This window comes from Falco punctatus, assembly GCF_963210335.1.
Source record: "Falco punctatus genome assembly, chromosome: 6".
Classification (NCBI taxonomy): Eukaryota; Metazoa; Chordata; class Aves; order Falconiformes; family Falconidae; genus Falco; species Falco punctatus.
Window position 1 is genome coordinate 31,845,374 of NC_137585.1, and position 27,259 is coordinate 31,872,632.

Here is a 27,259-nt window from a genome sequence, read left to right on the forward strand (position 1 = left end):
GGGGTGTTTTAAATGGTCGACACATTATTGCTTTTGTATTTATTTTTTCCATAAAAAGTGTAGTCTTCTGTATATTTTAAAACTATATTTTCATAAAGAGAGCAAGAAGGTAGAAAATTGAAAGGGACAGTAAACAAATGATACAAGATAAATATTAATTTAAATATAATATGTTTAAGGCTGGAAGGAGTCATTATAACCAATGACCTGGACTTAGGTGATGCTTTTCCATCAGGTGACTGCTTAACGTGTTATCCTCTAAGTGGAAGTAAAAGCGAACGCAGTGGCATTAATTCAGATTCTGGCCTGCCTTCTTGGATAAGACTGCATCACTGAGCATTCGTCTTCTCTCTGCTTGTGATATACCACAGTGTAGAGGACTGATCTGTACCAGTATGTTATATCAGTTTACAGCTTGTCTGAACAATTCCACTTGCAATAGCTAACAGACCTTCCACTGTCATAGATCTAGTTAAAAGAGCCCATTACAGCTTCCCCAAGGCAATAAAATCTATCTGCTATAAAACTTTAATTTCAAAAGGGCTTTTGGTAAATGCTGTACCCAGATGGGAATTGATAGCAGATGAAGTCAGTAGGCAAATATTTTTTTTCTTCATCGTTCTAATATGACAACAAAACATGTTGGAAGCGGCTGGGAAAACCCTCCATTCTGAACTCCTATCAGCTCAATACATTGTCCTCACTCTTTTTTTATACCTGAGGTCTGTGTTGGCTCACGGTATTCTCCACTGCTGATCTGCCTGATGAGGTTCTTGTGATCAAAGCCATCAAAGGGCATGGTTCCATAAACCAGAGTGTAAAGCAATACACCAAGGGCCCAGCTGTCAACCTGAAATACAGACAATGCATGTGAAGCCCAGGAAAAAGCTGATCACCACCCTTCTCACTGCCATTAGCACCACAAGGGCAGCATCACATCCCACTGTGCCTACTGATGGGCAAACCGGTATCTAACATCTGACTAAACACAGGCAAATAAAAGCAAACGAAGACAACTTGAGAACTTGCAGTATGGGAGAGACCCAAGTGAACCCGCATGCGCAGTAACACAGGCATTAAGACTAACCCTCAAGAACACTATCGTCAAAGACATCCTCATAACATCACAGAAAAGCCGACCCTTCTTACCTCTGGGCCTCTGTAAGGTCGTCCATTAACTATTTCAGGGGAAGCATACAGTGGGCTTCCACAGAAGGTCTGTAGAAACTTGTCTTTGTGATAAAGGTTGGAGAGTCCAAAATCAGCGATCTGCAAGTAGAATTGCACAAGGTATCTGTAGTATTAACAATATCTTAATGCAACAGAAAATCCTCTATCAAGAAAGACTTAGCTATATTTGACCCTGCTGTAGGGCAGAGGTCTCACTGCGGATAATCTCTCAAGTTCCCTGGCCAACCCATCATTCTGTGATTTTTTGACTTTTCTCTCTAAAGATCCTCCAGAGGAGAAGAGTCCCCAGGTTAAATCCTCCATGTTAGGGATAAGGATGCTTTGGTCCCATTCACAGTCGGTCACTGACTGACTGCACAACCAACTGTCAGTCAGTAATTTTATCCTGGATGAATTGCATATGCTTGCAAAGATGATCTCCTATTGTGAGGCACTGGGCCTGCTGTCCACTTCGTGCTCTTCATCTTGTATCATCACTAATACCAAAGGAAAGCAAGCAGAAAGTACTACCGTTCTTAACGCACACATGCAAGCCAAAAGCCAGGACCTTTAAATCCAACAGGAGAAGTCAGGCAGGAGTGTCACAGGAAACTAAGCATTACAGAAGCACAGGAAACTAAGCATTACAGAAGAAAGTGATTTTTAAAATCATCTGGAACTTAGTTACACTTTAAGGAGGGGGAAAGTGAGGCACTCACTAACTCTTCCAGATTCAGGGACTCCAGCTGAGGAATCTGAGCTGTTAAGCACACAAGATGTCTATCATGAGATAATAAACACAAGTCTGGTTCCTAATGGGAAACAATGGGCCCAAATCCGGCTTTCCCAACACAAACAAAACTTCACTTGAGACTGTTGGGAATTTTGCCCATGTAGGAATTGCAGGATCAGGTCCAAATATTTTGTTTACTTCAATTCTCTGTTCTTGTTCTTACAAAACAAAGGCTGAGGATAGCAACACCAAAATACTCCCACAACCTTTGCAGTTCCTTTGTTTCTCTAGCACAAGGCAACACATCTCATTTTTTATCTTGTTTAAAACCCAAACGCTTCTGTTTCCCAGAGGTACTTTTATTACTGCCCACTATTGACATAAGGCATATAAAAAAGACATAAAGCACAGGCATAAAAAAGGTATTACAGCTATAAGACACAGGAGTTTTCTCCAGGTTTCCTTCACGTACTTCAGGCCTTTTCTACTGGAACAAAATTAAATCCCAGGAATTTTCACAAGAGAAAATTCAAGAAAATATAAAGTGAATGGAAAAGAGAAGGATTTACATCATTCACTCCTGACTTTCTAAAATGTGTGTTATCAGTGCCTTTAGTACCTGTTTAAATGCAATGTCTAGCGAACTCTTGGGAGACATAAAGTCTTTGTGGCTACTATCTAAACTCCTACAGTTATACCTAAAAATGTCACAGCTGAGACCAAAATGAACAGGGTTGGTGAAGTATGGGCAGAAGTTCCCAATTTTATTTCTTTACCCCAAAATAGAAATATATATACATACACACACACACTTTATAAATAGATATAAATGCATAGATATAGAGACTTCCATGTAAGAAATATAAACTTTTTTATAAGATGTAATTTTCCCAAGATTTTTAAAGTCACAGGGCAAATATGAGATTTCATGCTTCACCTTATCCTATTGTTCTGCTTGTTCAGGTGTTCCACTGACAATTTTGTCGCATAATATCCTGCTCAAAAAGCAGGTGATTCCTGTTCATTAATGTTAATTCATCTCACCACATCCATTCATAGTTCGAAGTCACTCGGTCCCTCAAACAGCGTATTATCAAGCCACAGCAGAAAATTCAACCCTTAAATAAATGTGGTTTGTAAAATCTTCATTGTATGGCTGGAATGTCATTGAAAACAGCTGGTGTACAACTGCAGTCTGCAAACATATTCTCATGGCTCAGATTGCACTTAATTGCTCTAAATTCCATTTTCTTATCAAGTCACCCTGCCTGGCTTGCAGGAAGTTGGTTTTAAGCCTTATGAAGTGTGCCCTGTCAATCAGGGGAAGAATGGGATCGTTTCAGTGTTAAAAATTCATGCTGGTCATTGAGTTTTATTTTAGTTCAGGATGCAGCTAAGACAAGGACAAACACTGCACAGTGTGATTCCTTAAGAAAATACATTCCCTTAACACCATGGAATGTATAAAATGTATGTGGATGTGCATGAATATATATATATATATATATATAGGGATACACATACCATTGTTCACACTAAGAAAGTCTCAGACTTGGGCATTCATGTTTTCATTTTGACCATTCAGGAAAAGAGTATTTATGTTACAGTCCACTCCCATACTCACAGACTGATGTTTATCAGCTTTTCCCATTAAAACTGTCATGCCCCCCCAAAACAAGATTAATTGAAGCCAACATTACTTCATGTTCTTGGCACTTAAATGGAACTAAGGCATCAAGTCAAAAAAACTTCCTAAATTGGGAGGAGCGGGGAAATGGACTTTTATCCCCCTCCCTTCAGGAGGTGTATGTTTCATATTTACTGTTAGCTATGATAAACCAGATGTAATTTATTGGTTCAGTGTGGACTATAAATTCCATGAAGTTCACACTCATGGAAATTGTCAGTTTTATCCCATTTAGGAATCTGTCTCTTTGTACTGTAGATAGAGAAATAATTAGGCCTCTTAAAGCAAATGAAACGTATGTGCAGTCAGTGAGACTTCCAGCAAGGTAAATCCCAATTACATGTACTTACACTGTATATATGAAACCCTCATGGGTTTTTAGTGGTTAGTCTGATTGGTGTCCCCTTACCAGCCCAAGAGAAAGTGCAGTTAGAAGGATTATGTTACTATTATACTTGCATTTTTCTCTCCTTCTATCACTTTGGGGTTGATCATACAGTTTATGTCAACCTCTTCTAGACATCTCTTTTAGGTACAATTCCCAGCCCAGGAGCTGCCACAGCCCTACTGTGAACAAGGAGGCCCCCTCCATCGTGCCAGGTGGCGTGACAGAGGTGTCCCTGGGGGCAGGTTGTGGCAAGGGGCAGGGACACAGGGTCTGGATAAGCCATCAAGAGGCACCAATTCCCTGGCTGCCGCACTGGGCAACAGTTTCTCTCATCCCCTCCTTTTAGGAATGTAGATACTGGGGAGAGCGGCAGTGCTTGGGGACATGTGACGTGATTCTCATCAGGCCAAACTGCAGGAGCTATGGGTGAATGGAGGCAGCTACATCCTTGCCCCGCTGCTATTTCTTCTAGTAAATTCATACATACAATAAACCAAAAACTAGCATCCTCCATCCCTTTGAAAACTCATGAAGAGAAGAAGGCTCCCCTAAAGGCTTTTTTGAAGACCACCAAAGGCAGATGCCTAAAGCTATCACAAGTTTCTTCCCACAAAGGGCTTTCTAACTCACCAACTCAGGGCAGTTCTTTCAGTGCTTGGGGGCTGCCTGAGCCGTGCTGCCTGTCTGATACTATGAACAATGATATTCTCTTAATAGGATAAAAATGCCAGTGAGAGGCTGCTCTGCCACTGCGTGGTGGGGGCAGCAGCTGTACCCACGCCCAGAAACCCAGGGCAAGCAGACAGGGCAGCTCTGAGTCACCTAGAGCCGGAAGGTGGAAGTCACCAAGTGCAGGCAGCTGAAAGGAGAACGGAGTAAATTTCAAGGTGAACTGTGCTGTGAGCAGCTGGCACATGGATGAGGAAAGAGGGGTTTGTACACACTGCAGAAACCTCAATTTCATTGCCACATTATTTCTTTAAAGAACATGGCACCATGAACAAAGTAAGAAAGCAAATGAGGCTGCAGCGTCTTGGTGAGGTTTAGCTCCAGGATTGTACCCCACTATTGACCTCCGCAGCCAGGCTAGATCCCAGGAGAAACATGCACACTCGGGGTTTCTGCAAGATAGTTGGGTGCGTATCTGGGGGGGCAAGGTACTGTTTGATTAATTGGCTGGATGAACTCCTTGTACCCCACAGATCTGCATGCACGTTCAGTCTCACAAGTGTTTAAAACTCATTTTATTCACTTGTATTTGCTGCATTTAGGGGGTTTAAGTAATAGTTTGCAGGAAATATCAGCACATACACCAAGTCCCTGGGAAACATAATAATATACTACAGATCAGATCACTTTCTTCCCCTCATCACCCTCTACCTAATTTTTTGTCAGCTTTCAGACACTGGTGTTTCATAGTTGCTGTAGTCCAACACATGACTGTTGCCAGAGACTTTTACTCTTTAAAAAAAGCTGTTTATGTCTCCATGCACTGTTTCATGCCCTTCATTTAATTAGCTAAAATTTAAAAATGGTTTCCAAGTTAGTGTAGTATCACGTAAAATGGCTTGGGGCCCATTTAGGTCAGATAATAATTTCTAATGGATTACTTGTCCTCTTTATTTCCTGTTCTAAAAGTATTTCTTAAGTTGCTATACATGGATCTATTTTTACCACAACTTGTTTTTTCTTCACATTACTATGACATGCTTGTGTATATGATAATGTAGAGATCACTGGCTTCTTCAGAAAGATGTATGTAGTTGCACATTGCACCCAAGAACAAAGGGATTACTTTCATTTTCTCGTTCTTGAAACCAAACTGATAATTTTGGAGGTGCTTTGTAACCCACTGAATGAAATATAAATACTGAGAAAGTACAGATAAGACTATCATTCCATTTCTAGAAAATGCCTTCCACTGAGTATTTGAAGCCATCAGTCAATACCAAACCCCAAACTGCATATTTCCTTTTTTTGTCTGAATAAACCATATTTAAATACTCTCAGAATGAGAATCTGATAAATTTGCTACTAATAATTTACAGCTCCATATGTGTTTCCTTGGCAACAGTTACTGTTTAGTGAAACAAAGAAATAGGGTAAAGTAAGATTTTGTGCAAGTAACATAGAAACCACAGTAACATATTCAAAGCTTCAGCATCAGGGAAATAGTGGCAGTGTTAATATCAAGTACTCAAAGCTGATCTTAGTCACAAGGTGTGAAAAACCAGAAAGCAGGAAGAAAAAGGAAAACAATTCAAAAAGACCTCTCTTGAAGTAATCCAAATTCAAACACTACTGACAGTAAGATGTATGAAATACCAACCGCCTCCAAAGTTCGGTCTATTTGTTAAGCTTTGTGAGACCCTTTGCAGAAACAGTTACCAGGGGACAGCAAGGGAGCTTGCGGCCACCTACCCACACCAAGGCAGCCTCACGCTCAGAGGTGTGCCTTACAGTTTGCAGAGAAGTAACTGAGGAAAGGCTGGAAATATGCAAAATACCTACCCGGTAGCTTAAACACACCACCCCGGTTCAGTAAAGGGAAGCCTTCAAGAAAAAGATGACCAAGTAATTGGAAGGGATGTGGGGGGTTACGGCTACCTGAATTTCTCCCGCAGTGCCACTCACTATGGCAGCTGAAATGCATTTTTGGTTCTGAAGGCCCTGGGTCAGCTCCATGGTCTGGACACAAACACATAGCTACCTGTCCCTGCCCCATCCTCCTGCTCTCCCATAAAGAAGAGAGGGGAGGGAGAGGAGCTTTCTGACAAAGCACAGCTCCCCGGGGGCTTGGAGGCGTGATCGGTTTTGCATATGAGGACCACAGTGCAGATCCAGGCCACCGCAGCTAGCAAATTCCCCAAATTCCTCTTTTCTCTCAAGAATTCTCTGATTAGCTGGGAAGATAGTTTGGCGTGTAATGCGGAAAGAAAGGTCATCCTGCCTGCGGAAGCCTGTTTCGTATACAATGTCCTAGAAAGGCTACTTTTTGTTTCAGTGCTGCTGAGAACAGCTGGGGCTGCTGCAGCCACCATCCCTGTAGGAACAGGAGTGGCGAGGTTCGCCTTAACACTGGATGTTAACAGCAAAACATCCAAGCATTGCATTGGATGGGCTTTCTGTAAAAACTATTTTTAGAAACCACATATTTATGTGCCTTTAATCCACTAGTTGATCCAAGTTAGCTTCTGTCATCAGCCTTACACACATGGCAGCTACCATATGTTACTTTCCATTTCCATCGCACATCAGCTTAAAATGAAGACAATCTCTCCAGCGTGAAGCGCAGAAGACAGCGCATGCAGCCCCATGGCTTTCAGTGGAGACAAAATGAAGATCTGGGCTATTTACATATCTGGCTATGCAGGGAGCTCCTCAGTTACTTTGTTAATTAAGCAAGGATGCCCAAGTATCAGCAGAAACTCTTTGGTGTCCCTCCCTCTATTTGTTTGCCCATAGATGAGTGCACCCAGCCACCCTCGAGTCCAGCTACCCAGGGAGGAACAAAGCTGAAAGTGAAACAGGTTCAGCCACCTGGAACCTACACTTATCTCTACATTATTTATCTTTGTAGTACAGCTATTAGGAAAAAAAGAAGATGGGAAAAAAAGGTCATTCCCATGCTTTCACTGGGGAGAAATGACATGGAAATAACATCACTGACATCACTATCCAAAGTATACATTTATGTCTGCAGTTCCAAGGCCATTTCCTAATGAAGCACATGTGCTTTGCTAGGTTTATTTTGAAACTCTATTTGCTTATTTTCCAGCCATGATCAAAAGGACATTCAGAGTGTTCTGTAGGAGGCACTTGAATCCTGTAGACCTGGACAGTTTTTTCCTACCCCAGCAGCAGCCAGCAATAATATCATTCATACAATAAACCTGACAGCATGAAATGCTCTGCTGTTTCCTACCAGTAAATAGATATTGCTTTGGGAATTGTGGACCTTGCGTAGCAGGGCAGGGCCTTCTCCCCCAAATTATGCAAACCTTCATTTAGCATGTATGACTGGTCACCCCAACCTCCAAACCCTCGAGCCTCTTGCCAGATGCTGTTGCTTAGTAGCTGTTGCCATAACACTGGCTCTTCTAATACCTTGGATAAAGACGTTACAAAACATGCAAATCCATTCTGAGAAGCTGAGAAAAATAATCCTACCTTAATATTAAAATTGTCATCAAGAAGGATGTTTTCCAATTTTAGGTCCCTGTGGACAACACCGTTCTGAAACAAGGAAGAAAAAAAACGGGGGAGTATGTGAGAAAATAGTGGGAAAATTAAAGGTGGGCTGGCAGGGTGGTCTTTGCATTGACATTTCAGGGCTGATTTCACTGTCATAACCGGCACGGCCCAGTGACTAGTGACAGGCGATGCATTAGTCATTTGGTGTGTGGTTAAGGGAAGAATGAATGGAATCTGTCCTCCCACAAAGCCTCTAAAACAGCAGGGGGGTTGGGGGATGGAGGGCTGGAGGGTGTCTTTTCGGAACTTAATTCCAGCCTGGATCCTGCCCCCACTGTGTGAAAGCAATATATTCTCCTCAGGCACCAGAAAACAGTATCTGTCAATGACGCTAGTCCTTACAAAAGCCCTTATTCCACCAATGTGCAGCCATGTGGATTGGGGGAGTTATAATCCTAAAGCACTGTAAATGTTAGGGATGGAAGCGAACAAGCTGGGTTTAGGTCAGAGCCTTCTGTAAAGAAATTTGGGGGAAATTAACTGCACAGGGAAGGGTGTGCAGCTTTTCAGCGCTGCACAGTGAGGATTTTGAAAACGTCCTTTGTTAATCAAAATGCAAGTGGAGATTAAAGTGTTTAAGAATCCAAACAAAAAATCATCTGCTCATTGCCTTTAGTTTCATGCAAGTTTTGGCTCTATGCAGTTGGTTCATAAGCAGTGATAAAAGGACCATGACAACAGCCAGTCAGCTACCTTGGATTTAACTGCTTAAATTGTCATTCTATGGGTACCATGATGGATAAAGTCATTAGCAAAAGGCATCTTTCTAGTGCTACCGCTACATCTGGAAAAGTTACTTTTGCCTGTTCAGAATGAATGCATACTAAAGCTCATCCGTGAAAACTCCTACCCTTCTCTTGGCTTTTTTCTTTCATATATCTTATCTCCTATTCTAAAGTTGCTCATTTGTACATTCAAATTGCAAACTATCATTCATTTGAATGTATTAATATTAATGTTGTAGAAATTCTATGGGATGCCTTTTCTAGTTAATGCTGTTAATTTTTTTTTCTTCAATGTCAGAAGAATTATTTCAAAGGCAAAAATGCAATGTAGGGCTAATGTAAGGGAGTGGCTGGTATCTGCCATAACACAGGAAAACACCTTTAGTCCTTAAAAACAGGCAGTGAACTACTGTAGCACTTTTAATGAAGATCTGTTGCACTAATATAATCATATGCTGTGATACTTAATAATGAATGCTGTTGCCTCAGACATGCTTTAACATATATAAGTGACTAATCAGTCTTCAAATAGCATTTTTAATATCAAATATATTGCTCACCTTGTGGCAGTAATGTACAGCAGAGACTATCTGTCGAAAGAAGTGTCTTGTCTCTCTTTCACTTAATCTCCGCCTCTCACTGATGTAATCATACAACTCTCCTTTACTTGCATATTCCATGATGATCACAATCTTATCTTTATTTTCAAACACTGCACAAGATAAAAGAAAAAAACACCACTGTTGATTCAACACGTTTGAAAACTGACACTTTAAAGAGTGAAGAAGACTCAGAATGACTGAATCCATCCTATATCACCACTGCAGCCTGGAGAGAGGTATTACCAACCCCACTGCAAAAACCAAGTTCCAAAGCTAAATTTTTCTCAGAGGAAGTTTACAGTATTTCAGATCAAGAGAAGAAAGTGGAGGCCATCTTCACTTTCATATGGCTACATGAAAGAGGCTCTTTGCCTCTATAATACAGGGTCACAGGGCAGCAACATCAACTTGATCCTAATGAGGTGAGGTGGATACCTGTGCCAGCAACACCTGAATACTAACACCTGTCCCAACAGGGACTGCCTCTTACCAATAGTCCTCTTGAGGCCAAAGGACCAAAGAAAACAAGAGCTTTCATATAATTTGGAAAGGGTTAATAGAAAGCATAATAAACTGTCTCCAATGACTGGCTGATACAGGATTGCCATTTGGCTTGTAACGACTGTTGGTTGGCTCTTACCTACCATCAAAATCCAATAAGTCAATTGATGTATGTGTCCTCTTCCAGCCCAGCTCTGTGCAACAGCACGGTGGGCACAGCAACTTGAGCTAGCAGCGGCTCCAATGTCTCTGGAGCTGTACAGCTCTTGTCAGTATGGCTCTGCACCCTGTCTCATGCACACAACTCATCCTCAAGGTTACTTATCTCCTGCCTCCACTGCGTGTCCCATCATCTGCTGTACATATATCCTTTGCCACTTGCGCAGAGCTGGCAGCAATGTGTAACTCCCATACAAGCAGTGCAAGGAACATTCATCCAATACACGTCACAACTTGACTGTTCTTTAGGACTGAAGGCACTCTGTGCCACATGCTGTCAAGAACTTCACTGAGAGTTGCAGATAACTAAATATTTAATCTAGTAAAGCAGACTGTGAGTAGTTTCAAATTGCCATAGTGCCCTGGCTGCTACATGGTTTTTCCATTCTGACACCAAAAATCCACTGGAAACTTCCTGCACCTGCCGTAAATAACCACTGCTCATATTAAAACATGGTGATTTTCCTTTTCTTTCTATCTGTGGCAGCAGCCTGCTGAGGCTAGGTCACACCGGCAGCAAAGCATCTGCAAATTAACGAGGTTACAGGGGTTATTACAAATGGATGCTGGTTTTGACCAGCTCTACTGGAATGATGCCTTCCTATCTTTAGCAAAGCTCTGCCAGTAGTCATCAGCGTTTAAAAACACAAAAATTAAAACAAAAAAAAAAAAAAAAACAACTTCAGCTTTTGCAGTGGAATGTGAAGCTGCCTTTCTCAACACAGATATTTACTGCTTTTAGGCTTTGTCTCATGTCCTCTCACACCTTGTCACTCAACTCCACAAGCCAAAGCCTCTGCAGTTCCCTCTAACACCCCTGAAGCCCAGCCAAACAGCTCTGATAAAAGGGAGAGCAAACAGCCAGATAAAACCAGCCACTTACTTGTCTGCTGGCCTCACTGTATCCCAAAGAGGAGGCTCCTGCCAGTGATTGCATCCTATGTGCATCCTCATTAGCAATAAACTTAAGAAACTGGAAGAGCCGTCTCTGGATGGATTACACTTACAGTATCCTCTCCAAGAATGACAGAATGATATTGTCTGGGAAAAACTAAGCATGCCCTGTGCCATATAGGGAAGTGCAGTGATGTGCTACCAATAAAGCAGCGATGCACACACTCGTTTCTCTAAGCCTGGAAAGGCTTGTTAGATACAGGGTTGTTTAGGAAGGTAAAGAGAAAGAGTTTCAGTAAGCTGAGACAAATCACTAAAAATGCTCTTATTTAAGAGTTTTTCTTTAAAACAAACAAACAACAACAACCCCAAAACAATCCTCCACCTCCTCAAAAAAACCCACCCTGATTTAATGAGTTAGGGGTTTTTACATCATGAACATAGAGGCAAAGCTGCCACGTGGCACCACTGATCTCAGTGGACTCTCATGGGAGTGCACACTCCAACAATACCAGCCAAGGACCACCCTGAGCGCAGGGGGACATTTGCCTCACCAGCGGGGCACAGATGGGGTCAAAGGGGCCCTCAGCTCTTCCCACCCCACTGTCTCAACCGCTGATGCCCCACCAGGTGTTCAGTGCTGCTGAGGACAATAACAGCAGTAACAGCCCTGCTACCATGGCGCATTCTTCCAGACTGTGTTTTTGTTAAAGTTTTGCCTTCATCACTCAGTCATGAGAGCTTTCTCACATCATCCTTGATATTCTCCAATTACAAATTCCAGAATCTAATTTTCCTGGACTAAAATTTGCCATATTAATACAAGCCTTGATCCAGACATACTCTCCTGCATTTCTACAGAAATGAAGCAGAAAGCACTCCGTTTGGTGGAATGCATGTTTAAAGGTACTTTCCATCTTAAACTTTCTCTTATGCCCTCTAGGAAACTGAGATAATACCTTAAAGTTGAATTTAGGAAAGCATAAGTGACTGTTCCAAATTTTTAATTTTTGTCGTAAAACTGCACTAGAATCGATGAGAATAGAAGCAACCCAGTAACTTGTATTTGGGTTTCAGTTTATCAGTGTACTCAGGACAAACTGGCACATTCTTTTTCTTCACAAGGGAGCATTGTGAGAAGGACACTGCACTTGGACTTAGATGACATTACAGAGACCTCCTCAGCATCATCATAGCTGAACATTACAGAGTTAAACAGCAATCCATCTCTTCACCAAGGAGCAGAGGTTAATGGAGAATCTTTTTTTTTCTCCAGGGATGGGGGAGGTATTTTCTTACAACTGCATCATTTCGGTTCAGAGCACCTCCATTGTATCAGCTGAATCTCACGAGAGGGCATGCAGCTACCTTCCCGCAGAGAGGGAACTGAACAGCAGACAAAAACATCTTAAATGAGAGCTGCCACTGAAGAAGGGAGCGGAAAGGCACTAGGTTTTACATCTAGACACACGCACAATCTTAAAGAGGAATTCAGTGGTCAAAACTATCAGGCACGTGACAAGGTGGTATTCTGGCAAGTCTCAGACTATCAGCCACGCACACAATGAATTTTCAAAGTAGTAGTTAGGATGCCAGGCAGGTTTCATACAGACACCTCTGAATTTCCCTTCTGAGCACAGTATGTAGCTTTATAACCATATGCTCCAAGAAAGCATTGTGGCCAGCGGCTGGGGGGAGAGGAGGGCATTAATTAAAGGCTGGATTGACTTACTGCAAATAATAATGAGGCAATAAATATACTGCCCTGTTAACACCTGGGCTGTAACCTGCAGGCTGATGATGGACGGATTGCCTCCATATAGCTTCTGGGGCTGCTTGGTTCACTCTTTGTTTTTGTTGCAGATGATTTATTACCTGCCATCCTACTGCATATTCATTCTGAAACTCACCCCACCTAGAAGTGTGCCTAAACCCTGGCTGCACCTACTGCCAACTGCGAAGCATGGCTTCAGCAGAATGCTGCACCTCAGGAACATCCCACAGCCTGCTGCTGATGGGATGGCCATGTCGTACATGCCTGCTCCTCAACCCTGACCAAGGTCAAGGGCAGGAGAAAGGTTATGTGTAAGGAAGATGGGGCTGTTCTTACTTCTTTCCAACCATTGATACTCTGCAAACAACTGGCCAAATAAGGTAAGTGGAGAACTGTCACCATCAACACCCAGATGTGGTAGCAGGAGAGATGGCCTGTCAATCACAAATCAAGAGATGTGGGTTGCTTCGATACAAGGCACAAGCTCCATGTATTAAAGGAGACAGCAGCAGGAGAAATGCTTGCTACAAGTGTCATTTATTTCTGAGCCACTCTATTTCCAGCACTCTGCAAGCTGAGTTACACGGAGAGCTGCAGCAAGACCTCACCGTGGTGGGAGGGCTGCTGCACTACCTTAGCCACGATGGTCAAGTGCTGCAGGGTAGTGGCTGCAAAACAATAGCACTCCTTTGCTGACAGAACCTGCAGGATTAAGGGTTGACTTCTGAGATGGCTATGTACACTTCTACCTGGCCACAGGGGAGGAGGCAGGGAGAGCACTGTGAGAGCACATCAGGAACAGGATGGGAGCAGGAACGGGATGTATCACAAGGTGCAAGGAACAATGTGATTGTACCTCCAGGAGGTGAGCAAAAGCACTACATTAATGTACATGGGCCACGACAATGTGGAGAAACTGCATTTTCCAGTGGGCTACAAGCTTGCTTGGACTTGGTCTGTTCACCCCAAGAGCCTTAGCAGAGGCCAAGAGCAACACTCTACCCAAGCAGCAAGTGCTTAAGATGCAATGGTCAAAGAAAGATTTCTTACAGCTTTTCTTTAAATTCCCCCTTAACTCTAATGTGTGTGTTTATTTTATTTTTTTTTAATGACAAAGTTCTATACTTCTAGGCTGATAATTGAAACCAAATCTGCTGGCTTCAGAGCTCATTGAAGACTATGAATGTGAAACTGGGAAAGAACTTCACTTCCCACTACCAAAGACATATCTGAGACAAAGTACATTTTGTAACGTCAACAATCTGTCTCTTTCACAGGCTGTTCTACTACCGCAATAATTCTTGCATATAATCTCTCCACTTATTTATATTTAGAGGCTGTGAAATTATGAACTCAGCTTCTATCTACAGCTTTCCATATTCCAAATGGCATGGGTTGCGTAGGGACCTCTTGGTGATCAGCTCTCTTCTTTTCTTTTCAACCCTATGGCTAAATTCTTCCCTTTAGCTACACTGAAGTCACCTCCACTGAAACTCCACAGGACGAGTCTGACACTGGATGAACATACTCACTGTCTCTCTTAAATGCTAAGATAGACTTCACCCTAAAAGTGTTGAAAGCCCACGAGCATGGTTTTGCAAACATCAGTCAAAGATTTAACAGTACATTGTACACCTCTCTATTAGGACAGTTTGCTTTGGACTTACTAGCAAATTCAAAAAGCAAAACAAAGTAGAAGGCTTTTGCACTTCCTCCAAGCTTACAGGATGCTAAAGTCAAACGAGCGGGCTGGATTTTTTTTTTCTTCCCCCTTTAATGCACTACCTCCTTGTGGGCTGATTCCATTTGGTTTACATGTAACCCTGGGGTAAGGATTTTAGTTTGTTAGTTTAAGAGGGGTGGCCAATCTCAGCCAATCTCTTCGCACTGGAACCATTTGAATTCTCCTCATGCCTTTGCTCTCTATCAGAGCAATCTCCTAAATTAGTTCCAGTATGTTGACATTCCTTCCATCTGGTGTCTTTCCATTCAGCGGTATTTTTATTACTCTCCTAACAGCCGCAGACAGAAGTACCTTTCCACTGCTACAAAATGCTCTTTTATTAAAGGTCAGCCAAATCAAAAGAACAAGCGAGTTTGTTTTTAATTTTGGAGATGCAGACTAGAATAACCTTTTCATTCAGAAAAGTCATGTATGACCCAATTACCTCACTTGTGTAATAAGGCTCAAATTATGAGACATGCAAGTACTGAAAACTGTTTTTTACTTTAGAAATTCAGCCTGATGCATCTTCTGCGTTCTTGACTACTTTGAAAGTTTTACAGCCCCTTGGTGCATTTTTTATTTGGAATTATTATTATTATCATCATTATCATTGCTATCATTATTATCATATTACTCTTAAAATAATGCATACAGCAGACATGAAAATATTCAAGGTCCAATGTAGAAAACCACTTTATGTATATGCATAAATTTATGCATATGCTTAATTATAATGGAAGAGTGTGAGATATGTATGTGTTTTAAAGCTAAGCTTATGTTAAATTGTTTTTCTGAATTATGGTCTTATTCAGCCAAATTGCATCTCTTCTTAAATTAAAGGAGTGTAGTTAAGATCCTGCAATAATCATCTTAAATCAGACAGCGTGCTAGAATTTACTCCCCAGTGAGGAGATTAAGTCAGAATGAGAGCCATTATCCTTGCTGAGGTTCTTTCTCAGAGAATGAGACTGAGGATATGCAGATTTTGACTCTTTAAAAAGGAAAGGAAAATGAGAGTTGCTAATTTGGCCACAATAACATGTTACACTAATTGTCTTTTGTTTCAGCAAAGAATACAAGAGCTAATTCCCCGGTTTTTAAAATTATGATTACAAACTGCTGAGGAACTTCAGACAAGCAAACATTTACATTGCAGTGGGAGGACTGTGTAAATAGAAAGATGGAGATGAATGTCATCATTGCTTGCAATCATTCTGACATCTGAATTGGGGCAGCCAGTGATCTCACACATCTGAGTTCATGTCATGTCTGACAAAGTGTTTAGCCGATTACCCTGAATGACAGGAAATTCATAAAGGTAGGGCATGGTAACTAAAGAGTTAAGTTTGTTTATATTTCTTTCATTATGATCGCCAGACTCTTGAAATATTACTTTATGTTCTTGGATGTTATCAACTGGAAACAATGGGAATAAAGCACTTGAAGGTCAAAAGCCTACATAATTAGAGGAAAACAATTAGAAATGTGGTTAAATAGTGTCACTGCTGAAGTACTTTCTCTTGGCTACATTAAAAAAAACCCAAACATTCCAGCTTTCCAACTTTCCTCATTCTTGTTTAAAGCCCAGTCATCCACGTGATGTTTTTAAGAGACTTTCGACTCTTTCAGGTGTTTTGCACACAGAAGGGATGAAGTCATCAAGCACCAAAGCTTGTTTTGATTACATCTGAAAACCAGGAGATAACAGAGGCTGGGACAGAGGCTGGGACAGAGGCTGGGGTTGTGTCAGCCTGAGACACATAACTCTGTTCTGCCCACGCACAAACCCACTGATGGTGTGAGCTGCAGCCGAGCCCCGAGCACCATCCCAGGGTGCACATGGCCGCAGGCAGTGGGGGACACTTGCCTGAGCTGGTGCTGCTGGGGACACACACAGTTTGCCTGCAATGACTCACATCCATTCACCTTGCCGGTTGCCACCCACGCAGACTTTTGGCAATGCAGTTGCTTTTGCTGACAACATGGTGACTTGACTGATACAACTCAAGGAGCCCTGCACTGGAGACAAGCCTCTCTCTGTCTGAAACACCATGAAACATGCATTTGCTTTTTGCTACATGAAATCCGGCACAAAGCATGAAACTGAACATGTATTTGGCAAGTAAGATGAGTATCCCGGAGTACTATGCCACCATCATTACACGCTGTCAAATCTTCTTCTGTTGCCTTTGGGATGTGAAAGTACAGCAAAGCTGAACCAGTTTCCTGATTACAAAACATGCAGCCTAGCTCAAGTCATTGTGGACTGGTAGATATATGCCAGAGAATCTCTGTGCTTTTTCTTAGAAGTACCAAAAACGCAACCTAAAAAAAAAAAGGCAGAAGCCCCTCTTACATGGGAAATCCATTTTTTGTGCCTTGTTGCTGTGAAAGCTCCAGCACTGTTCTAAGCATCCTGGCCCCATTCCAGCAAAGCACTTCAGCACATGCTTTCCTTCAGCTACTCGTTCACATTAATGCCATCAAGTTCCACGGGCACCAAACTGTGATCATACTATTTATTACTTCTTCAGGGAATATATTTGTTAAACTATTTCTACAAACATATTAACTAATAATCTGATCATTTTTAAGCATGTTTTGCAAATGGGTGAACTTTTCTGTATGGTTGTGGTGACCAAGGACAAGTCTTCCAGCACAGAAACACGGCTGGCTCTGTATTTCACACCACAAAGACTCAAAAGCTCACTCCTGAACGTACCAAAGGTAACTTCACTCTCATGATCGGTCCAACACATGTTTAAATGTTTGCAGAATCAGGCCTGATGCTCTTTCCCTGGTTTAACTTTTATAAAGTATTGCCAGATGAGATAGATTTTGCACTCAGGCTGCCCCTGGAAAAATATGTTTGTTCTCAAAGGCTTTATTATCAAATCCTGGAGTTTTCAAGGCAAAAAAGAAACGGGGAAGGGCAGGGGGGAGACAGACAGATGAATGGACAGAGGCATTATTCTATAAATTAAAATTTATGTGCTGAAATCAGAACACTACTAGCAAAGCCAGCTTCATTTATCCAGTCCCTTTCAAGGAGTTTAAAGTCACTTGAAAGAGCACTTCCCTTGCAGCCCTGCTCAACAGATTGCCAATTAGAGCCCTGCTGAGAGGATGGAATTTCTTTGGAGTCACAACTGTACATCTGCCCTCACAGTAATGGCCGAGGTTCGTGCCTTTTGATTAGGTTACCAAAACCAAAAAAAAAAAAAAATATCTCTAAACTGGAAAGCTTTGTTTTCGGACATCCAAATTTCCTTGGTATCAAAAAAAAAAAAAAAACACCCAACCAAACAAACAAAAAAAAAACCAAAAACAACCCAAGAAGAAGATAAGCTTGTGTTGACAAATTCAGAGGTTAATTGCTTTTAAGCAGGCAGGTCAAAAGGGTACCTAAACAAGGATCCTGCTTAAGGAAAACACATGTTTGTAAATGCAACACAAAGAGCTTTCAAAGATATTACGGGGAGATACAGCATTGTCCATGCTAGGCAGATCTGTGCAACCTAGCCCCTACAAAAGTGCTGTCAGACGTGCACAGCAGTCTGAAAACCTACAGTAAAAATTAGTGAGAGAGAATAAAAATATCTGTGGGGTGGCTTCAGTTTAAAAGTTAAGCATCTGATCCAAGTTAGTCAGCTAGACTCCACCTATAGCAAGCAGGAGCCTCCAGTATGTCATTTATCCCACCTATCTGAAAAAATATCTCCCAGGAGGGAGCAAACCACCCTGTGTTGATGCTGATCTCTCTTGACTAGAGAGGGACACTAGACTTCTAGTGTAAACCAACTGCCTAAATATTGGATGACTCACATTTGGTGACATTAAGCCCATCCCCGAGGACTGAATAACTTCAACATTTTATGTCAGAGGATAGCAACACTATCACATTTTTTGTGCATCACTCAGGAGCAATAGCAATGCATTTAAAATCCAACTTCAAGAGGATACAAATACTTCAGTCCTAGATGTAGTCCCTTCACTACAAACATTCTTCAGCTTAAAATGAACCACACTCTTAAGGATCCCTGAGCTCACATCCTTATCTCTGGGCAGTACGTAACTTCTCCTCTGGACTCAGCTGTACAACTACACGTCTTCCCAGTGCCACCATATCTAAGTTATAGTATTGCCTGTTGAAGGCCAAATACCAACTCTAACTGCTTGGAAAGGCTGAATGAGCTGTATAACCGCTCTTGCTCTATGTAATTCCTTCTAATGGACTACAGTCCAACCAAGAAGGTAACTTCTACTGCCCATCCCTTCAGGCCAGGAATTAAACATAAGAAACCATGAAAGGCTGCTCTGCTTTCTAGAAAAAGAAAAGGAAACAAACCAGCAACAGAATGGAAAACTCAGAAATGAGAGAAAAAAATGCTTCCAGGTTTATCGCCACAAAGCACTGCTGCTGGCTGATGGACCACAAGAGGACCACAACATCACCTGCCATAGACGCTCACCCTCCTGCAGACAGGATGAACCCTCCATCGTGGAGCTTTACTGGCTCTGCTACAGAAGCACTGTTCCTCCCTCCACAGGGCCAGGGGGAAAGTTTTGCTCCCACGGGACCTTATTGTCTGCTTTTTAAAAATGCTGTAATCTTTTTAACTTTTACAAATGTTTTAACTCAGTAAAAACTATTTAAAGTAAGGAAGAGAAGGGCAATTGGTCAAAGGACCACAGTATGCTTAATCTTTTTTCTTTCTGAGTTCCTGTGCACATTTGAAATAACTTTTGCTCCATTTGCAACCCACATGCTGACACAGCATCCCTCCCCTTTTCTGTTCCCAGATCCTGTTATGAGTTTATTCAATAAAAAGACAGATATTCATCTCTTTTCAAGTATAAGAACATGGTTTTGAATAACTCAATATGCGATACTGTAACCGTACACCAAGCCAGCCCTTGTTTTAATCAGTTGTATTAACTCTCAGAGCAGAGCTGCCATATACATATCATCACCTTGCGCATTTACCTCACGGATATGTAAATATGTAGGGCTAAATTCAGGCTGCCTGCTCTGCACATAAGGGAAGAGGCGATTCCCAGGGACAGGGCTGCCTGACCCAGGTCCCCCTGAACCTCCAGAATCCACACCCCAGGTCCACCGTGCGGCCACCCTCCTTGCAGCAACAGACCTCTTGGCCGGTGTCTTTTAGCACGCACCCAGTCAGAACACCCCAGCTAGAGCTGGGATGTTACTTGAGGAAGCAAGGAAGGAAGGAAGGAGGGAGAAGCAGATTTTACTACAGAGTGACACTATAAATATATAAACAAACAAACAGGCAAATCAGGGAGGAATGCCCCTGGCTTCCTGCTCCATCCTGTGTGACCAGGGAGCAGCTCCCAGAGGCAGGAATTAGCAGGCTTCCCAGCGCTGTCCCAGTAAGAAAGGAGAGAGGGAAGACAGGATAAGGAAACGGGAATGATACGCCAGCAATCAGACTAACAGGAAAGTGTGCAGAGGTGGATAGGAAGCGGATGCTGGGATTCAGGGGGGAAAGGAGCAACAACAGAACCAGCAAGGCTAACTGGCAGGTAAGGGAGAACCAAAGGCCTAGAGCAGACAAGACTGGTCTTGTGCAGTCCAGGGAAAATAAAACCTAAAAGGACTGGTTCAGGGGCTGGGGACATGAACGGACATCAGGCTGCTATGTGACTGAGGGTGAAATTAAACTGAACTGTCCAACGGGAGCAAGCAGTTGCAGTGATACGATTTCCCACCTGCCGCAGACACAGCACTCAATTCACACATGAAGAAGCTCCTCCAGGCAAAGGGTTATGCATCTGTGAACCACTGGTGGTTCAAAGGGAATGTAGTGCTCAGAACAGTCTCTTTGGTAAGGGATGGGTTACACTAGGAGTAGCAGTTTGGTGCATGTTCTCAAGAAACACGAACATCATGTCTGCAAGAATATAACAGAGCAGTCAGGGAGGAGAATTGCATTCACTAACCTTCATATATGGTGATGATATGAGGGTGGCTGAGGGATGACATGATCTCAATCTCCCGTCTGATGTGAACCATATCTTGTTCATCCTTAATTTTGTCCTTACGAATGGATTTTATTGCAACCTATAAATTCAGGAAATCAAGCATTATTCTTGGAACTGAACAGATGCATCTAATCCATTAAGAAGAGTTCAAAAAATAAATACAGATGTTAGATGCCGGCAGAAAATGGATTGACCAAAACAAAGCTTTAAAATACAAACTTCCATGCCCCAGCTCCCTCATTGCATAGCAATAAATACACTCTCATTACAGTAATGGGTGACATGAAGTTTTAAGGTCTTCAGGTCTTAGGGCTTCACTGAGGGGGGGAACACAGCATCTTTTGGAAGGATCTCTGTGTTAGCCTAAGTACTCTCTACGTGAGGCGAATGGCAAAACTCCCAAACGGTTTTGATGGGAAGCGCATTTGCTTAGACATGATTGCATCTGACAGTTGCAAATAGAAGCTTTAGAGACAATTTCTCTGAAATAAAGTTGAGATCTCTGGTGGAACAGAGGCAGGGAATTCAGGATACCAATTAAAAATTTGTATTTGTCCATGTTAATACATTAAGGATCACATTAATATGGGTTGCTCCACGGTTCTCTAAAGCAAGCAAACTGCTCAGGAGTTATGACTTCTTTAAAAATCAGAAACTCTTCTTTGAAATTCGTATCTAAACTCATCCTCATATAAACCCAAGGCTTTCAGGTCCTACCTACACTGCACTTATGCAATCACTGCAAAACCATATCCTTCCTGCATCCTTCCTCAAACAGCAACCTTTTCTCAAGCACATCGTGTGACTGGGTATCTTTCCAAAAGGCAGGGTGGGAACAGAGGAAGTGATAGCTAAACTTGCAATATAAATTCAAATTGTAACAGCCCTTGCGAGTGTGTGTATGTGTATTGCCTGTGAAAAAAGGGCTTATCTGAACAACGCCATAAATTATCGCGGAGGTCAGTTCATACCCTACAAGAAATGAAGAAGCCAACAATGGAGAGAAGCTGGTGGGAGAGGGAAGGTGAGGGCATTGTGCATGGCAGCACAACCTTTATTACACTCAATATTCACCCTGCTTTATTTTTGTAAGCCAGAGCTCAAGGAATAAATTACCAGCTAGTTTAAAATCAACAATATGACTTTGAAAAACATCACTGACCTGCTGAGATGACCACCCTTTTATGGGTAAACAAAATTTCTGTCATTCTGTGCAACCAACTAGTGTGGATCTCTCCTGGGAAAACACTTGTAAATCTGTGATTTACATGATTTCCCAAGTTCCTTCGCTGCCTGCTTCAGTAATTGCAAGTGGCATGACCAGTATTGCTTTCATTATATGATGTAGCACTGAGGACATTGAAGAAAAAAGGGAAAAACTTACAATATTATAAAATTGAAATGTACATAAACAGGAACTAGTTTAAAGGACCAGGCTTCCTACAAAGCCTTGGACTCTGGAAAGCAACATTGCTCAAAAAAGCATTAAGCACTTGTCCCATCCCCTTTAATTCCCAAAGATTTCAGCACATGCTCAAAATCAAGCTCATGCTCAAGTGCTACCCTAATTTGGGACAGCAGAACAAAAAGCAGAACTCAAGATTTGCATGTTAAAACCAAAAGAATTATTTTCTTCCTCTTGACCCAAACATTTGGGATAGAGATTTTAAAAGTAACAATATAACTATGGTCTTACCTACGTGGCATGTATTTCTAGAAAGATACTACAACCAATCTTAATTGAATGAATGATCAAGATAATCTCCAAGTAATTCTAGAGATGGCGAAGGCAACTAATGCTAAAGATGAGGTTGGATTTTTTCCCCCTTCCCATGTTTGCACTGGGACAGGCTACAAATGCAAATACACCCTGTATACAAGAAGGATGTGGGTGGCTCTTGGAGCAGCATATGCATTCCTGCAAGAAATAAATATAGACATGGGTAAAAACACATTTTTATTAAGAGACAGCCTTGTACTTGGCTCTGAGGAAGAATTTAAGAAGGGTTTCATTGTCAAATATACAACAGGGAGCAAATTCTTCACCATTCATGGCTGGTAAAGTAATAATGGCACCCCAGAGGGCACGCCAATCTCCTACTAACTTGACTGTACTTCACAGACAGGACTTTTGTACGTCTACACATAGTTACTGCAAACGGCCTCCGCGGAATAACTGCATACATGAAAACATATATTTTTAGATACAAAAATGCAAATGTGATTGAAAAGCGTGGCAACACTCTGTAAAATATATGCTGGGATTAATCTTCAAATGCAAACAGATGTGTTGCCTGGGAACATATTTTTCAACAGGACCAGAGAGTTTACGGTCTCACACCCCTTGCTGAAAAGTGGTTAAGGCACCTAGGAGCCTTAATTTATAAAGGCTATTCATAAAAGTTTAACTGAATTTTGAAGATGGTTCTTAAGCTCTCCTGAAAACATCACTTCCCAGTAGCAGGGGTAGAATTCAGCAACCCAGCCAAGGTACTCGGGTTTTGTCAGTGACATCCAGGCTGCAAGATCTCACCCCAACATAAGGAAAGAACGCACGCTGAACACATCTCTCGGGTTTTAACATTCAGGACTTTCTCTTTCCTCCCTCAGCTACTTCAGAACACAGTGACCAGCACTTGGAAACAAGGAAAGACAATCGGCAGGTGTGAACTATCATAACTCCAGTGGTGGCAACGGAGCCAGGGCAGCTGGCTCCTGCTAAGCATCCACCTGCCCACGCACAAACCACCCCATGCAACCCTGACAAACAGCAAGAGCGCTGCAGAGGAGGCAACGGCCCTTTAGCCAGGGCACAGTCTGTTACCAGCACAAGCACTCCATATTGGAGCGAGGCTTCCAACACTCGCGTGTACTAACGAAATAATATCACTGTATTTGCATAGCACGTGAGGATGCTCAAAGCAGAGTGCAGCCATTTATTAATTAAACCTTGGGAGGCTAGCGATGAAACAGCACTATTTGTCCACCTTTCGGATATGAGGAAATCAAAACAGAAAGCTGACATGACTCCTAAAGCAAATTAGGACAGCAGCATCTGAGAAATTGCTGCCTGTTTCTCTCTCCCAAACTCTGCAACATACCACAGGAGCGCCTTGTTCAACAAACCATCTGATTTCTTTCTTAAAGGCTGATTTCCAATACCATTCCCCATGTTCAATTGCTATTTTTCCTTTCAAAAAGAGCTGCAGGGAAGTGAAAGGTTTGAAGGCATCTCAATAAACGCTTTTTACTCTGTGCTGTCTGCCTGTCAGCCTGCGCAATGCCCAAGTGGATAGGACAGGCTCCATGTCTCAAAGGCTATCAAGAGCGCACAGCCTTGCTGGTGACCTGGTCCAAAAGGCCAAACAGTGAGCGATCACTGTCAGTGGATTGTCACTGTCAGAGGCTGCATCCCAAAGCAGGATTAGTGGAGCCGCAGGACAGTTCTTCCCCTCTAAGAAAAGGATTTCACCTGCATCAGCCTCCTCCAACCATGTCAGCAAGGGTACTTCGACTTAAGTTTACTGATGTGAAAAAAAACAACACAAAACAGAAAGCAGTCCGGTTTTCTTTTTTTTGGTAGTATTTCATGGAAACATTACAAGTCATGATCACATTTTAGGTATTTATTATACATTTCATTGTTTTCATCTCTCTGAACAAAGAAAGATCCCTAGCTGTATGTTAGGGTATCAGGCTGTAAAACAGCTATTTCCTACAGCTATTCTAAAATACCAATAATAGAATTTCTTTCATGAAATGTATTTTACTCAGAAACATATTCCAGAAAATACAGTTTATGTTTTTAACACCAGACAGAGCTGTCTCCATTTTTCAAAGCCCCACTTAAAGGACTGCTGCCAGATATGGTACATGATGAACTCGAACAACTTAAGGCTAATAAGAAATAATCTCAATTGAGAAATACCTTATGAAAGAACTTGTTTGTTCATTCTTTAGGTCCTTTTCTTTCTTGCTTGCCTACTTACTTTCCTTGCTTTCTCTGAAAGCAACAGCTCTACTGTGTGCAACATCAAAATTTATTAAGGGTCACAGCCTATGAATCAAGAGTAGGGTCAAACGCAACATGCTTTTTTACATCAGTTACATTAACTACTCCAAATATTCCAGCTCAAGATCTGCAGAGAAAGTGCTGTTAGTCCCTTCGGTACTCTCAAAACACTGTACTTGTATCTCTACCACATTTTCTCAATATATTTTACTGGTTTTAAGACTTCAATAATTTAATTATAGTATTTTTAGTAACTTTACTAGTGGAGGAATTTGTATTTTTCCTAGCTTTTTGTCTTAATGAGATAACTCCAAGACCTTGTACTCAGACAGTGTAACATATCAGATTTTAATAATGAAATCTAAAGCCTCTCACCCCAACAAAGTTCAAGTTCACCCAGAGCCCCTATAGACACAGTATCCAATCTGGCAAAACGCTTTAGCACATGCATAACTTCACACATGTGAGCAGGCCGTTGACTTTTGTGGGATAGCTCACACACGTAAAGTTAAATATACGCATAAGCACCGAGGTCACAGCGTCACAGCTCAAAACTAGGCCATTTGATAGTCCCTCTGGGGATCAATACCAGCTGTACACACCAGGAACATCCTCAGTATCTCTTCTCCAGTTCTGATGGCAACATGGTCCCACACATGGGGATAGGGGGGGAGAAAGGAGCACCGGAGATGCATTGAAACCACCTCTACCTGCACCTGCACTGCCAGTTCTGGTACCAGCCTCTGTTCAGAAGCAGGTAGAGAGAACAGCCTCTCCAAAACACATGGCACAAGGGAGAAAGCAGGGGGTTGTGAACCTCTAATATTGCCAGGCATTTCCAAATGGTTCTGCACGGGCACAGTCCCTGCTCCACTGCTGCTCTGCCTTCCAGAAGCATACAGGAAAGAGGGAGCACAGTTTTTGGCTTCCCATCCCTCTGTGAGTCAGCTTGCAGAGTCTGCTGGGCAGGAAGCGTGGAGAAATAAGCTGCTCTCCAAGGCTGCAATAAATTACCTGTCTCCATTTGCTGGAAAAAGGATTTATACTCCCTCTATGAACTGGTGTAGAGAGATTATTCAGTATTTTCCAACACACTTCATGTTCCTTTGCTTTTGTGTGGTACAAATACCTTGAATTGAACTATAAATAACTTCAAAAATATGACTATTGCAAAGGTTTCTGTACATTCAGTCCTATCTGTAAGAGAAGTATCTCTCCTCCTTTATGAGCTTCTCAGCCACTGGGCAGAGCAAAACCAGTGGAATTTTCTTTTTTACAGAGGCAGATCAAGACCATCACATACTTAGACTTTGAGATATTTTTCTGTATCTGGCAAAGGCCATGGCAGGCAGCAGGTGCCCATTTCCATATCACAACTCTGTGTCTGCTGAGTCACTGCTGGCATCATCATTTATGCGATGAGCAGCAAAGCTATATTTTCATCAGAGTGTAAAGTTGTTTCACTCGATTTCAGGAAGTTGGTTCATGTGTTTGTTGTAATCTAATGAACCTATGTTTCCCTCATTTCCGCCGAGGTGTGTGAATATAAACAAAGCTAGAATTAGCCACAGTGCAGAAAGTCACAGATTTTTAAGCCAGCAGTGCTGTAACTGAGGCCGACCACCTGAACATGACCAACCACTCACCCTTCCCCAGCAATTTCTGCATGCAGTACATTCAGTCCCATTGAAAACAATCCTCCACTCTTTATTATCTATCAAGGCTATTTTTAGGACTGTGATGAGATATGAATAAACTGTTTTTTTCCACCGTGGGGGCTGTGACTTTTAAGCTGGTTCCAGCGCTTGTGCATACCGCCCATGCTCGAGCAAATTCCAGCGGGCTCTTGCAATACTATTGTGGAGAGTCAGAAAAATGACATCAGGACAGAGAGCACAGTCCCCCAAGAAAGGGAAACCAGCGTGCTGCCACCAAGACATGTGTTAGAAATGCAGCTTAGAGAAAATTATTTAAAACTATTTTCTTTGGGTGAAGAGGGAGGGGAGGGTTAAATACACATAAAACTCTCCTTTCCAAAAGCTGTGAACTGAGGCCATCCCCACCCAGCAATGGGAAGTGGGTGAGCCCAGCTGGTTTCACAGCTCTGCTTCCTTTCTTTGAGACTCCGAGGTGGGAAATGCAATACGTCAAGTGCCAACAGGGGCGGGGAGGTAAAGAATAGGTGGATCAACCAGGGGGGAAGAGAAAGGGAGAGCAGAGGATGTCTGGGGGTGGGGAGAGAAAAGGCACATTGTTCTTTCTCCAGCTCCACAGAGCTGAGCAAGAAAGAATAAAGTCTGGCACCGTATTATGTTTTTTCCAGGGGAGTCTCTGCCTATGGCTTTTGGCCCAGACACCACCAACACAAGAGGAAGAGAAACAAAGCTATGAAACTGGGTGGTCCCTGAGGTTGCTGCAATCAAGTGATAAGGAGGGGGGTGCTGATAATGCAGTTGCATTGAAACAGCACTTCCAGAGGTTATACAAAGGAGAGAAAGGAAAGGCTGGGGATGGGCTGAATAATTGCCTATCTGGCCTCTGGACCTTCCAGGTGGGAAGAACGAG

At 42.3% G+C, this 27,259-nt stretch overlaps 1 protein-coding gene across 2 annotated transcripts in view; it reads right to left on the minus strand.

Annotated features, from left to right (window-relative positions):
• NUAK1 (NUAK family kinase 1) overlaps window positions 1-27,259 on the minus strand; it is a 62,757-nt gene that overhangs the window by 4,481 nt on the left and 31,017 nt on the right. The window contains exons 2-6 of one of the 2 annotated variants that reach the window (XM_080394039.1): window positions 20,641-20,761; window positions 9,518-9,669; window positions 8,149-8,214; window positions 1,150-1,269; window positions 718-850 (exon numbers count right to left, since the gene is read on the minus strand). In XM_080394039.1, the coding sequence (XP_080250165.1) occupies window positions 718-850; window positions 1,150-1,269; window positions 8,149-8,214; window positions 9,518-9,669; window positions 20,641-20,761 (592 nt within the window). The remainder of the gene's footprint in view (window positions 1-717; window positions 851-1,149; window positions 1,270-8,148; window positions 8,215-9,517; window positions 9,670-20,640; window positions 20,762-27,259) is intronic. The other variant, XM_080394038.1, reaches the window with a different exon arrangement.